The sequence below is a fragment of the Medicago truncatula genome, chromosome 5 (genome assembly GCF_003473485.1).
Source record: "Medicago truncatula cultivar Jemalong A17 chromosome 5, MtrunA17r5.0-ANR, whole genome shotgun sequence".
Classification (NCBI taxonomy): Eukaryota; Viridiplantae; Streptophyta; class Magnoliopsida; order Fabales; family Fabaceae; genus Medicago; species Medicago truncatula.
This window is the reverse complement of record NC_053046.1, coordinates 11,049,683-11,064,808: the sequence shown is the minus strand read 5'-3', so window position 1 is coordinate 11,064,808 and position 15,126 is coordinate 11,049,683. Positions and strand designations below refer to the sequence as shown.

At 33.9% G+C, this 15,126-nt stretch overlaps 1 protein-coding gene across 2 annotated transcripts; it reads right to left on the bottom strand.

Annotated features, from left to right (window-relative positions):
* Nucleotides 1–6,477: 6,477 nt before the first annotated feature.
* LOC11406342 (uncharacterized) lies at nt 6,478–10,208 on the bottom strand. Of its 2 annotated transcripts, none has more exons than XM_024785292.2 (4): nt 9,289–10,208; nt 7,461–7,516; nt 7,178–7,367; nt 6,478–6,996 (listed from the first exon to the last, which is right to left on the bottom strand). In XM_024785292.2, the coding sequence occupies exons 1-4, from the start codon at nt 9,859–9,861 to the stop codon at nt 6,646–6,648; spliced, it is 1,170 nt and encodes a 389-aa protein (XP_024641060.1). In that variant the 5' UTR covers nt 9,862–10,208; the 3' UTR covers nt 6,478–6,645. The 2 variants fall into 2 exon arrangements, with proteins under 2 accessions (XP_024641060.1, XP_003612588.1); XM_003612540.4 differs by having other exon boundaries at nt 7,178–7,370; nt 9,289–10,199.
* Nucleotides 10,209–15,126: the final 4,918 nt, after the last annotated feature.

Below are 15,126 nucleotides of genomic sequence, written 5' to 3'. Positions count from 1 at the left end.
AAACTTTGTTTGGGTTTTAAAGATGTTGCGTAAACTTCTTTCGTCAAAGATGAATATGCCTAAGGTGATTGTTACCGATAGGGATATGTCTTTGATGAAAGCGGTTGCACATGTTTTTCCGGAAAGTTATGCAATGAATTGTTATTTTCATGTGCAAGCTAATGTTAAACAAAGGTGTGTCTTGGATTGTAAATATCCTTTGGGCTTTAAAAAGGATGGGAAAGAGGTGAGCAATCGCGATGTGGTGAAGAAGATAATGAAGACATGGAAAGCTATGGTTGAATCGCCCACTCAACAGTTATATGCAAATGCATTAGTGGAGTTCAAAGATTCATGTAGTGATTTCCCAATTTTTGTAGATTATGCCATGACCACCTTGAATGAAGTGAAGGAAAAAATTGTGAGGGCATGGACAGACCATGTGTTGCATCTTGGTTGTAGGACCACAAACAGAGTCAAATCGGCCCATGCTTTGTTGAAGAAATACTTGGACAATAGTGTGGGTGATTTGGGTACTTGTTGGGAGAAAATACATGACATGTTGTTGCTTCAATTCACCGCTATACAAACATCCTTTGGTCACAGTGTTTGCGTGTTGGAACATAGATTCAAAGATGTCAGCTTGTACTCGGGGTTAGGTGGTCATGTGTCTAGATATGCCTTGGACAACATTGCTTTGGAAGAGACACGTTGTAGGGAAACATTGTGCATGGACAATGACATTTGTGGTTGTGTGCAAAGGACATCTTACGGGCTACCATGTGCATGCGAAATTGCTACTAAACTCCTTCAAGAGAAGCCAATTTTATTGGATGAGATATACCACCATTGGCTTAGGTTATCTATGGGTGAAGAAAGTAATGAAGTAGCTTTTTGTGTCGAGGTTGAGTTGAAGGCTATTGTTGAACGTCTAAAGAAACTCCCTTTCCAAATGAAGCTTGAGGTCAAAGAGGGTTTGCGGCAGTTGGCATTTCCTGAAACCACCTTGATGTCTCCACCACCACAAAAAGTACCAACCAAGGGAGCAAAGAAAAAAGTCGACATTGCGAGGTCTAAAGGAAAAATTACATCGACTAGTCGGATCCCTTCTTCTTGGGAGGTTGTTGATTCCCAAAATCCGGATAGCCAACCGTCACCATCACCAACAACATCATCGTATAAAAGGAAAAAAGGTGCTCGTCTTGGTAAAACATCATTTTCCCCACTTTCACCACCTACTCGGTATCCAAAGCCTAAGGCTATCCCGGTTATGCGTCCTATTGATTATATGCCACGCTTCATGCTTCCATTTATTGAAAAAGTGGTGGATGTTATCGGCGACGGACATTGCGGATTTCGGGCTATAGCCGAGTTCATGGGCTTGACCGAAAAAAATCATCTCATGATCCGTACACATCTTATTCAAGAGTTGATGGATCATAGAGATGATTATGTTGAAGTATTTGCGGGTGAGGATCGTTATAACTACATTTTAAACGGATTACATCCTCCCGCAAATACAAAAACTTGTGCACATCTTGTTGATAAGTGGTTGACTTTTCCGGACATGGGACACCTTGTTGCTAACTATTACAAAATGTGTGTGGTAGTGTTGACAAATCTTGAAGTTGGAAAGTCGGAATCGTTTTTCCCACTAAGAGGGCCACCACCGCCGGGTAATCAAAAAACTCCCATCTTGTGCCTTGGGGCAATTCCAAATCATTTTGTGCTTATTTCCTTGAAGAATGGTTGTCCACTACCTCCATCATCTACGGAGTGGCACAATCACAAGAAAGAAGATGCGGTGACTTGGGAAGATGAGTATTTGGATCAACATGAGTTGTTCTGAAAGCTCATGGCTATTGAAAGTGGAAACAAACCGTCCAAACCACAAAAGGAGTCAAACAACGCGGCGCCTATTTTGTTGGACACTCCCGAAAAACCAAAGCAACAATTTGAAGTTATTGTGGAAGATGAGGAAGATTCTATGTCACTTGATCTTCTCCAATCACTTGGCCTTTAATGAGTGATTTTTTTGTCGGTGTTAGTTCTTTTTTTTGGTAGAAATTACACCGATGTATTTTTTGGGGTCGAAATTGTAACGCCAATTTTTTGGTGGCCAATATATAACTAACATTATGTAATTTATATTGATATATATATATGATAATATGACTTTTATGTGGTGAAAATAATGCAATACTTATTTATAGCTTTTTAATGTTTACGCATTTCATTTATTCGTTATTACATTCCATTTAATTTTGTTCTAATATATGATTCTTTTGTTACAAAAAATTTCAAGTGAGACATGTCTGAGGTTGCACAAATTGAAGGTCGGGTTAGGTACTCCGCGTTTAAAAAGACGGTTAAGGTTATGATAACGTCGACGGACTCTCTTGACAATTTGAAGGCACAACTTAACACTTATTTTGAGCATCTTGGTGAAAATCAATATACACGTCACTTGTTTGGTCAAATGCCTTGCATAAACCTAGGAGAAGATAGAGATGAATACGCATGGAAAACGGCAAGCTATATGCCTTTGCTTATTCGCGACGACGGCGACGTCGGATTTATGTTTCGGAATATGGTGGAAGATAATATATTATATATGTATGTTCGTTTCATATGTAATTGCGTTGAATGTAAGTAGGGATTTAATTTAATGATGTGTGATGAGTAGTTTAATTATGGACTTTGTAATGTTTTGATGAATTTCAAACGTTTGTTTAATGTTAACCAAAATGTCGGTTTAATTTAATTATGAACAATTGTAAAAGATATTGCATTTATCTTGATTATGACCGAGTTTCAATATTGTATGAATTATTTAGCCTTTGGAAATTGTCTGGTTTAATTACAGGTAAAAACTGGTCGAAAAAATGGCTTGGAAATGTCTAGAATTATGCAGAACCCACTGTCTGCATAATCAGTTTTCCTCGGCAGTTAACTGCCGAAGTTTGAAGGCAACCGGCGGCAGTTAACTGCCGAGGAAATCCTCGGGAGTTAACTGCCGAGGAAATTGTTATAAGAACAACACAACATAGGAGTTTCCAAAACTCCATTGTTGCGTTTTTGAGTATCAAAGTTGCGATTTCGAATCATTTTAAGTCATTACAAGCCAATTTCAATCACAAAAACAAGTAAGTTTTTTGAATCCTATTGCATTGTTGCTTTGTGGTCGAATTGTATGTTATTTTTTGTTAAATTTCGATTACATAGGTTCGATTATGTTGATTTTATGATATTTTAGGATAGTTTAGGTTAGAATTGTTAGGATAGTTTAGGTTAGTATAGGTTGAATTGATCGCCTTTTTATTTTGAATGTAGATATGTCTCAGAATCAGAATCAGGGTAACGTTCATGGTGATGAGAAGAAAAAAGAAAAATCTCCTATGACGTGGCATGGAATTGTTTGCGATGGTTCCGAAAAAAAGAATGGTTTGAAGGTGCCAGTGTACAATCACTCGAGGTTGAGGAGGAGCGGGAGGACATGCTATTTCGGTCCTCAACCAAAACAAGGTACCGCAGGGACTGTAGCGGACAAGCCGATTGATTTGTGTGACGAGGAAGAATGAATGTAATGGCTTTTAATGCCTAATTGTTTTGGATTTTTTTATGTTTTATTTTTCTGTCGCGCACATTTTGTTTGACATTATGGTATTTAAAATAAAATTGCATTTGGAATAAATAAATTTGAAAACAAAATAAGATAATTATTGTTCCATTCAAAACAAAATATATGTTATCACATTACATTGCATTACACATTAGATTCTGAAATTTTCCTTCCAGCTGCAACAATCATCTTACCACTGAATGGGGCAAATTCAAACTTGCTAAGCAGCAGGACTCCAGTATTCGATAAGCATCTTGAACGATGGTATTCAAGTGTCAAAAGAATGAGGTGCATTCTTTGACACTTGAATACCATTGTCCAAGATGCTCATCGAATACTGGAGTCCTGCCAATTAACAAGTTTGAATTGCCCCATCCAGGGTAAGACAATTGTTGCAGTTGGAATGTGCATTCCAACCACAACAATTGTGTTACCTTTGAATGGGATAAATTCAAACCTGCAAAACAACAGGACTCAAGCATTTCACCCGGCATTCATGTTTTCCTTTGAAAAGAATAAATTTTTGTTAGGCGTGCTTTAGACGCTGGTATTCAAGTGCCAACGAAATGAGGTTCATTCCTTCACACTTAATACCTACATCTAAACCAGCCTAACAAGAATTTAATCTTTTCAAAGGAAAAACATGAATGCCGAGCGAAATGCTCGAGTCCTGTTGTTTGGCAGGTTTGAATTTATCTCATTCAAAGGAAGACAATTGTTGTGGTTGGAATGCACCTTACCCTAACTAATGACGATCTTCTGGCGGAATCAAACTTTCGATGATATCTTCAGTTGATCTAACCAACTTCACCCGCATATCGATCCACTGGAACATGCTGTGCTCCCAAAACATGGTCGTGACGTTTTCGTCGTTCGTTAATTCCACCCAAGTGAATGATACTCTCCCCTCGTCGAGCGTTGGACGTTTATACCAAACGTGTTCCACCATCCTTGTGTCTTTGGGGTTGACTCCTTGGTTGAATTCAGTCAGTTTATCCTTGAGACCTCTTAACGTTACACCAAGGCACCGAACCTTCAACCTCTGAGGTTCTCCGCCGTTGAATTGCGCATGAACGTCGATCCATCCGGCCATTGTTTTTAATCTACACAATAAGAAACTAAAAACAATGAATCAAAAACTCATTCAAACATTTCATCGAACACTTGATGTGCACATTATACCCTAAAATTCATAAAAATAACCCTAAAATTATAAATCATATACTCTTACTAAAATAAAAAAATTAATCATATAACATAAACATCATGCAAATATTTTAACAACATTAATCAACTAACATATAGCCTACAAATTAATTATAACATGTAAATCTACTAACAAATAATAAATGTACTCAAAAACTAAAAAACCAAAACATTTATAACAACTAAAATGTAAGTTAATAGCATTATAATTACTTACTTGTGATTTTGTTGAAAAAAGTTGGTTGGATTTGGGTGTGTTTTTTAGAGAGAGTTTGAGAGAAATTTGAAGAAATTATTGAGATAATGTATGAGAGGAGAGGAGATTCTGCCAGATTTTGTAGGGCAGGATTTCCTCGGCAGTTAACTACCGAGGAAATCCTTGGTAGTTTGCTGCCGCCGGTTTACTTAAAACTTCGGCAGTTAACTGCCGAAGGGCATTTTGGTATTTTACTCGTGTGGCACAGCCATACTATATGTGGGAACAACAATTCTCTATAAATTAAGCTCTTGTAGAATTAAACCACTTGCAGTAAAAGTTTCTCTGTTTATTTTATTAACTGAGTGAAAATTTTACTTGTGAACTTTTTAATAGTAAATACAAGGACTTTTTAATAGTAGAATTTAGCTTATGGCCTGTTTGGTTTGGCAGTGGGAAAGCCAAACCCACGTTTCAAAGAGCGACTTTCGTGGAAATTGAGAAGCTTTCTTTCCTAGCTTTCACGACAACGTGATTTCTTGCCGCAGTTTTGAAAAATAAACGCCACTCCAAACACACACTTAATCAACTCCAATTTCAAGCAACCCCATGGAAACCTAATAGGAGAGGAATAAATTGTTGGTAAAATTTGTTGTGATTCAATTAGTTCTAGTTGTAAGAGTAGGTTAGAGTTGGGTGTCTATGAATAGTGAATACAAGTACATCAATGTAACTCTGATGATATGATTCTATTTGAGCTGAGGTATCACTCAAAGCTAAGTTTCCTTCCCGTTCACTCTTGTTTACTCAGACCTAATCCAGAAGATAAAGCTCTGAAGCAACTACCAAAAAAAGTTGCAATCTTATTAAAATAGTGAGTGTTGCCGAGTTTAATGAATAATTACGAAAGACGTAAAGATAGTACTGGTAATAATTTCACAAGTAATGAAGGTGAATGTCATTGAAACTCGTTATGATGTAGTTGCACAAAATCATATGTGTGTTACTTAAACCTTAAATAAATCAATCTGCATGGTGCAAATAAAACCCGACGATTCCATGTACTAGACAACAGTGAAATTGAAGAAGAAAATTAACTGTTATGTTAAGGCAAAAAGTAAAATCCGTTGATTATCATCCTTTTCTGTAAATTTTATATGCGCGGAAAAAAAGGTTAAATGTATTTTTTTTAGGGAATTAATCGAATATGTATGTATATCATTGATTTCCTGATGAAGAATTATAAAGTTTAAATGTAACAAGACAACCAACTATAAGGAGACAAGTGAAAATGGAAGAAGAAACATACAGAGACGTGATAGAGGAGAACAAACAAGGAAAATAGTAATGGATGTGAGGATATGTGTGTTTGAGTTTTTTCTTGTGATTTGCTATATAAAAGTTATCTTTGCAGTTACATTTCTCTACTGTTTCATACGCAAATGGACAAATGCATTTAAGATGGATGTGCTCGTGGGGTGTGAAGAAGAGCATATATTCAAGATGGCAATATTAGCAAATGTGGTATGATTACATTTCCCATGAATATCCAACTACCACTTTTATGTACTTCAACAATTTACATATCAAAAGAGCTAACTTGTTAGGTTGAGCAAGTGAGGTTTCCTACCAGTCTCCGATTCTATTGAACAAAAGGATATCTAGAAATGTAATATTCTCTTACACGAGATGCACCGTCCCTTGCCAGAATCCCCTCAAGATCGCCAATTATTCTGGCCAACCATATCTCCAGATTTCGCTGGAGTTCTCTGAAGTTGTTCCGAATCGAGTCCATAGACCGTCTTGTGGTTAGTGTTATCTCCCCTCTCAACTCATCCTTGTAATGGGATTTCCCAACTTCAGTATGCAATGCCATTAGCTTCTGTGCAGTTTCAGATGCATCCTGTTGAAGCCGGAATGCTTCCAGTAAAAACTCTGTTTGAGTTTGGGTTCGAAATTCTGAACTGAGGGAGGGTTCGCACGGATCACTAGCCTGTTTGAAAAAGAGAGAAATCAGGCCCAAAACAGCAAATGGTGTCCCATGACAGGAAGACATGTGTCGGGTTTAAGTGAAACAATAAAAGATAATGTTAATATAAGCAAGGACCATTGTTTTGGGTATTTGCAAGATAACAAACTTGATAAACAAAAACAAGCAAACACGGATTACTTACTATTCGTCTGCATAACTCGTCAATTTTTTCTGAAAGTGATTGATATCTCTTTGCCTGCTTCTTTATCGAGGATGATACCTTGGACGGAACATCCTTACCAATCTTATCCAGATTTAATAATTCCTGTTCAAGTAGTTTAAGTTTAGAGGAAACTCCAGCTGAATCGCCATCTACCTTCCAGGGGGACTCCCTTCTGAGGGAAAAACAATTTACCCTTCATTTAGTTGGAGAATAATGGCAAATGCTACAAAAGTTATCTGCATTTAGACTATCAAACATTTACCTTGCTACAAACTGTTTCGTATTATACATTGATTCAAGGGATTCATATTGTACATCCTGCAGGCGTATAAACATTTAAGATCAGAAACCAACTTCAACTTTTAGTTGACAATTACTAACACATTTGATTTGCCAACTAAATTATAGAGACAAACCCTAACAACATTATAGTTTGCATTTCAGATGGAATAAATACTGTTGTGTTGAGTCAAATGACCTTAGGTCATAATGTTACATTGTTGAAACAGATCTCATTCGTAATACTATTTAAGATTTTAGGCAGAAGAGCTCTTAGCTGCCTTCCAAAATTAAGTGCAATGTCATATAGTTGAAGGGTGTTAAATGGAGTTTGGTAAATGTATGTTGCTGTTTATATTTGGTAGGTTCTTCTCATCAAAGCCATCTTTCACAAACAAACAGTGATGTAGGGAACGTATCACGGATCGTAAAATCCTATGACTGATCGTACAATTTCAAGTTTAACCACCTTTCTAGGGACATCCAAACAGAGAGAACAGGGAATAAAGAAACATAATTATAAAGTATTAACTACACATTTTTTGGACTGGAGCCTTAGGATAAAAATCAAAGTTAAACAAAGAAAAAGACTACAACACCAATTATACAAAAGAGCTGTAAGTAGATAAAACTAATTACCCCCTGGTGGGTGCTTTTTGAATTGTCTAATTCTTTACTGTGTGCTTTTAGTTTATTTAACCACTATTGAAGCAAAAACATGTATGTTCCTAGTTCCAAGCACATGTCCTTTGCAGTAGCAAACAGGAAAACCATGCAAGAGACCAGTGTTAGCAAATAGCAAGCAAAGGGAAAGACATTCTCTATCTCAATAATACACCCTACCCTAACCAAACAATATTAGCAAGTTGCAACCATGTCACCGGCAGAGACAGTAAACAACCCGGAGAAGCATACCCTAGATTTCAGCACTAGATATAAACAGTGACTAATGCCTGCTAAAAATTAAAGTGGACCAACAAAACCAAAAAAAATAGGGTACACATTGCTACAAGAGATGGTGCAAAAACAGACAAATAACAAATGGATGTACATGGCTCCACCACTATGAACTTGAATGGTAAAAGGAACTGAACATGGCCTCCCAAGGACCCCAGTTGCCACAACAAATACATAAAAAAGTTGGGTCCAATTCTACCGTACCCAAGAAAATGAATCTCCTAAAGTCAGTTACCTTGAAAATCGAGTAAAAAGCTGTGTGGTAAAAGAACAGGATACAAAAAAGTTTACCCCTGAACTACTTTCTAGATACACTACAGAGTAAAGAAGTACTAGCATATGTTGCCCAACAATGTCTAGTCACCTGTCTGACACATATATGCGATTACATTCAATCATTTTAATTTTCTTAAATTGTTATCGATGTCTACATATCAGTATCATGTTTGTATGTAACACCAACACCTTCAATCAAAGGTGTGTCTCATGTTTCACATGTGCCAGTTATTACACAACACAACCAATTACATTCAATCAATTTCATTTTCTTAAACTATAAACCGTGTCTACTTATCAGTGTCATGTCTTTCACCGGACTTCATAGCATGTGTTTGCCATCATCTTTATATCATATTATAATCATGTAAAATTGTCATTTATCAACTACTTTTAGATTATTTTATCATATAAAATTGTCATATATAAACTGTACTTTTAGATTAAAAATAATATTAAAAAAAACCTCAACTAACACTTTCTACTGCAATAGAGTTTCAATGATTGAACAAAAAAGAGAATCAAATCCAAAAGGGTAACACATGGTAATTTAAAAAGTTGATAGTGATTTAACAAACCTGCCATAATGAAGCTTTCTCAGCCCAGAACTTAGAACCACCAGAAAACTCAGAATCAAACCCATTAGGAAGATGCTGATTATGCTGCTGCTGTTGTTGTTGTTGTTGATAGATAACATCAACTTCCTCAGCAGTGTTCCCCACCATATCTTCCCTACTCCCGCACCCACCCAATCCCTCCTCCTCTTGAAACCTTCTCGAAATAAACCCAATCATCTCATCTCTCTCAACAACCTCACGCTCAAGATCCTCCACACGCGCCTTAGAATCTTCCACCACCGCTCTCAACCTCACGATCTCCTCCGACGCGGCGTCGATTCGCCGTAAGAGACGCTTCTCCTCATCGCGCCATGAGTTTCTGTGTGAAGCGAAGATCTCAGCGACTCTTGCGTTTGCTTTGTAGTCTTCTTGCCGGCGTGATTTTAGCTGACGTAGCTCTTCTTCTGCACGAATGGTGCGTTGAGAATGTTCTCGAAGGTTTGTTGGAAGCAACGCTAAGAAGACAGAGAAGCTTAGACCTATGTAGGATGAAAATAGCTTCCTCATTTCTTCGTGTTCGTCTTGTTCTGCCATTGATGGTGAGTGTATGAGAAAGAAAGGAGTGAAAGGGGGGTTTTGGTTTTTGTGGTGGGGGTGCAAAGAGTGAAATGAAAGAAAGAAAGGGAAAAGGAGTGTTTCTTTTTTGGTTGGGAGAAACAGAAAAGGGGGGGACAGTGGCTGTTTGTCTGGTTTTGTGAAGTGGGTAGCTGGCTACGTCGTTTTAATGGGTTTGCTGTTTGGTGATTAATAATTACAAAAGATTGTTCTGTCTCTCACAACTAAACATATAGTTAGGTTCTGCTCATTTTGTTTGAATAAGTGGTTCTATTAATGAAATTAGTCATTCGTGTAAAAAATTAGATGTGCTAATGTGTTTCATTTTATGTACAGTAAGCTTGTAGTTGTTCACCAAAATGACCGGCTTTGAGATGGAATGATTGGTTAAACCCCATTACTAATACTATTGCTTTGTTTTTGTACATTTTAGCTTTTTCTTTTTTATTTCAGACTAAACCAAATGCAAAAGCAAAGCGAGAGACATAACCAAAAAGCAGAAAGCGAAATGTGATTAGATAGATGACAAGTTTACAGCCGTAAAAACTATGACACCTGGTGTTATCACAATCACAAGTAAAAATAAAAGGGTTAAATATATTTTTTTAAAGAAAAAGGGTTAAATATATCTTTATTTAATGTGAGCGATTTCTGATTGAGTTTCGAGGAACATGATAAGACTGTACAAAAACGTAGATGTAATATATTGACGGTGTAATTTTGATAACGTGGTACGCTAGTTTGGCTTTTATAATTATTTTTCATTTGATTTTTTCAGCTAGTTTTAATTAATTAGCAATTATTTTAAGAAAATGATTACATTTTAAAATCAAATTACAAAAAAAAAACAACACCTAAATAGAATAAAAATCATATCTTCGTCATTAACGTTCAACAAGGTTTATCTAGATCTTCATCATATCAACTTAAATCATCATCTAAATTCGTTCAATAAACATCATCAACAAATAATCTTCATCATTTAAACATTTATGGCATATTGCTTTAACATATAATCTTCTAAGTGTCAACAACAACACAATTCTTTAACATAAATAAAATGAAGCAACAATGATTCACACAACTTCCATCAAAGAGTGCAAGGCCTCAAAGAGTAGAAAACACATCAACAACAAGACAATAACGGCAACAGTGCAACAACAATACATCAACAATAGCGCGACTACAACAACATGGATGCAGCAATAACAACGCATTAAACACAACAAGGCAGCAACACAAAATAACACCAAATCACCGCAAAAACAATGCAAAAACACACCGCAACCCAAAATTTACACAGGAATATGAGTAAATCCTATGATTAGTCAGCGGTCCAACTTATGTTCACCTAGTTATTTTGTTATCTTCATGAATAATATACTAAATAAAGATGAACATGATTACTGATGTGATATAGTTAATTTTTATAATAAATATTAAAATACAAAATGTGTGTCGTTAATGAAAAATACTTAATTATCTATTATACTAAGAACACCTCTCAAGTGCATATCGTGCTACCTTTTTTTATATATATCGAACATTGCTGTGCTGATTTCAATTTTGATTTTTTTGTTTTTTTTTTTAAAGGGAAATGCTTACAATGTCTTTAATCAAGGCTCTGTTAAGACCTTTTAAATAGTAATTTTTTATGAAAGTTTAGATATTGAAAATTGAATTACTTGACTTTTATATGGAATACTTTCTTATTTTATAATCCTTAAAGAGTGTTCATTGTATTCGTTAGCAAGACTTCAAAAAATATTATTTTATTTTATTACCGTAAACTACTATTTTGTTTCATTCCTCGTAATTGAAAAGTATGTTTAATATGATATTTTTTAATTATGAAACACTAATATGTTGTTCGTCTAATATATCTCTTATAATACGACGCATAAAAATTACCACTTTTTTTATTCTTGTCGGGATTTGATGATCTTAGTCTTTGCGCAACCGAGGGAGGAATATCAGTGACTCGTGAGGCAAGTTTCGCTCCAGCACTTAATAATAATATTCTCTTCATTGCAATGTCCAATGCGGTTTTGCTCAAGTCTTTTGCCATCAAATCTATTCTAGTCTTTACCAACAATCGAGCATGTATTATATATTTATTATTATATTTGTTTTACATCTTGAGTAGTTTAACTTGTTGATTCATTTCACACATTTACTTTTGCACACTTGTGAGTGATGATTTATATCAGGGTATGAGTAAATCCTATGATTAGTGAGCGTTCGCATACAATGCACCTTGAATCATTCTTACTTTTAATGGTTCATCTAAAATTTGTTCTTAAGATGACATATCATGATATGCCTTAGAATTGGATCATAAAAATACCTTAATTATAAAATTTCATAACTGTATGAAATTTGAAGATGTTCATAAAATTTGTTATAGTTTACTCATTGACATATTCATTTCCTGATTCTTAAGTGATATATTTTGAAAATGGTTTTTGAAAATATGTTAACATGGATTATGAAAATTTCATTCTCCAAACATGTTTTTAAATGGATCATAATTTAGGATTTATCTTTGAAAGATTTTCAAAAGAAACGCATCATTTGTTCTTGAACTTTTTATGATGCTGAGAATGTTCTCATCACAAAGATCAATTAAAATTTGCATGTATAAGCCTAATGAATTAACACTTGTGTAAGTTCATATTTCTTAGGCAAAAATTTAAATGTATATTGATTGCATTATTAATCAATATCTTGTTATGTAAACGTCTTTCTATATCTTTTATAGAAAACATATCCCTGATCATTAATACGCTAAAACTCCATGAGTTAGTCTCTTAATCATAATGGATGATAGACATGAGATTTAGAACAAGAAAAATATCAAAATATCATGATTTCGATACAATATATGTCATATGTTATTCTTACATATGTATTTTCATGAATTGATTTTTGATGACTTATCTAAAAATCATATTCAATGTCTTTCAATATGAATATTTTAATTGAGTTTTATCGTTGATAGGATTTCAACAAAATAAAAATCATATTTAACAAGAGAATAATTGTGTGAATTGTTAATATATTAACAATAAATTCAAAATTGATCTAAAAAGGGATTTACATATTTTGTTCCTAAACTAATATTGAACATATTCTTGGCATGAATATTTTGTTTAATCATTGTTGAATGTCTACCTTGTTGCACTTGCAAAATTTGGAGACAAAAATAGATATAAACATCAATGGCATACTAGTATATGTTTGTGCATAAATATGTTGCATAAATACTTCTCTTCAAACTCATCTTATGTGTTTAGAATCTCTTTTAAGCATGAAAACTTGAAAGATAAGTACCTAAGATAACTCACACAAGCACACTTACTTAGAGATAAGTTTAAACACATACTTGATTATGAACATGTGTGTTTTCCAAATTCTAAATACATGTAGTTGATTTCTATTATAATGAGAAAATCATATTGCATATTCATTTAAAGATGTTTACCCATTGAAAATATTTAGAAAAATATTCAACATGAAAATCTTTGAAGAGAGAAATATTTTTGACATTGTGTCAAATGACTCTGATTTCATCGCTTCCACTAATGAATTATTTTCTCTCGTTTTAAAAAATTGTTGAAAATGATCAATTGATCATAATTGTCATTATTCAGATGATAAACTGAAATGCATATTAATCATGATACATGCTTGATTATGTTTGATAAGAGAATATGACTTCGCAAAAAAACATGATTCTTATGTGCAATATATTTTTGTTGTTTCTTCCCACATCTGTACTTCATTTTTTTTTTACATATCATACTCAATATGAATATTTTTTCTCGTTCCTTTATTACTTTGTGCCTGTTTGTTTTGGTTTTTCAGCAACAAGAAGCACTTCTACAAGCCTCAAAAGTGGAAATTGAATTTTCAATGTTGTTTGGTTTGGTTTTTCAGAATTGTTTCTATCCTCAAAAAACAATTATCCTTAAAGCTACAATTTATAGCTTATGGCTTTCATAGAATCAATTATACATTAAATTTTATATTTTAATTATTAGAACCTATTATTTTCCTTTATTGTCCTTTAGCAATTCCCCTTCCTTTTGCTTTCTAATTAATTTGATGAACCAAATTTAATCAAAAAACTTAGCGAACCAAATTAGCCCCTGTAAAATATTTATGGTCATGAGCTACCAAGTTTTGGATTTTCCTTTACGGTGTCCCCATTCAAATTTACTGCATTTTTTCTTTTACACTATATTTGATTATTTTTGGCAACTAACTCTAGTATTATTTAACTTAAATATATTTATCAAAAAATATAAAATATATCAACAAATACTTTGTAAAAAAAAATTAGTTGATGATCGTATTTATTATGTTTTAAATTAATATATAGAAAATTTATTTATTTAAATTAAATAATATATATACATTTAGTATTAATATACATATACATTCAATTATGCACATTTACTTGAATTTAACTATGTCCATTTTAGTAACCATACATTCAAAAACAATTTTGATGAAAACTATCCAAACAACATTCAGTTTGTCTAATCAATTCTGCATTATTATATCCAAACATAAATCAATTCTATCAAAATCAATTATGTCAGAATCAATTCCATCTAAAGCTGAATCAAACACACCCTTTATTTATTTCAGTAATATATTCCAGAATTCTTTGGTCCTTTTATTTACTTAATTTTAAATATACAATCCAGAGTTCTCTGGTCCTTCTATTTATTAATTAACAAATATTTTTATTTGTTTAACTCTTACTAAGAACTTTCTTGAGTAGATAAACTTATTTAAGTTTCAGGACTAATTTTTAAAAGGGTCACAATTCAAACCCCTTTTCTTGTGACTATTTCTTCCACTTCAGGAAGAACGATGTGTATGATCATAACTTCCACTATCACCTTCATCATTGTTATTTCCACTTCTTCCAAAGACATAATCAAACAATCCAGAAGTTCTTGGTGGTTATATTTGTTGGTAGTTATATGAAGAATTTGTTGATGAGCCATGATGTAATCCACCAACAAAATCACAATCACAACAACATATACAATCAAAGTTCAAAGTTCTAACATCAAAGTCCCAATTTTTTCTCTAAAATTTCATCTAGTATTTGTTACCTAAATACTCAAATTAAGAGTATCAATTTAAAATTACCTCGAGTTTAATAAATAAGAGATTTTTTTGGCGGTGTCCGGGATTCGAACCTCAGACCTTGCATATATTATGCAT

What these genes read in the sequence shown, in the direction of transcription:
- LOC11406342 (XM_003612540.4), bottom strand. Translation starts at nt 9,861, where the DNA reads ATGGCAGAACAAGACGAACACGAAGAAATGAGGAAGCTATTTTCATCC. An exon ending in ACGAAACAGTTTGTAGCAAG is followed by an intron (nt 7,371 to 7,460) that starts GTAAATGTTTGA and finishes TTTTTCCCTCAG; the next exon opens with AAGGGAGTCCCCCTGGAAGG. An exon ending in ACGAGTTATGCAGACGAATA is followed by an intron (nt 6,997 to 7,177) that starts GTAAGTAATCCG and finishes TTTTTCAAACAG; the next exon opens with GCTAGTGATCCGTGCGAACC.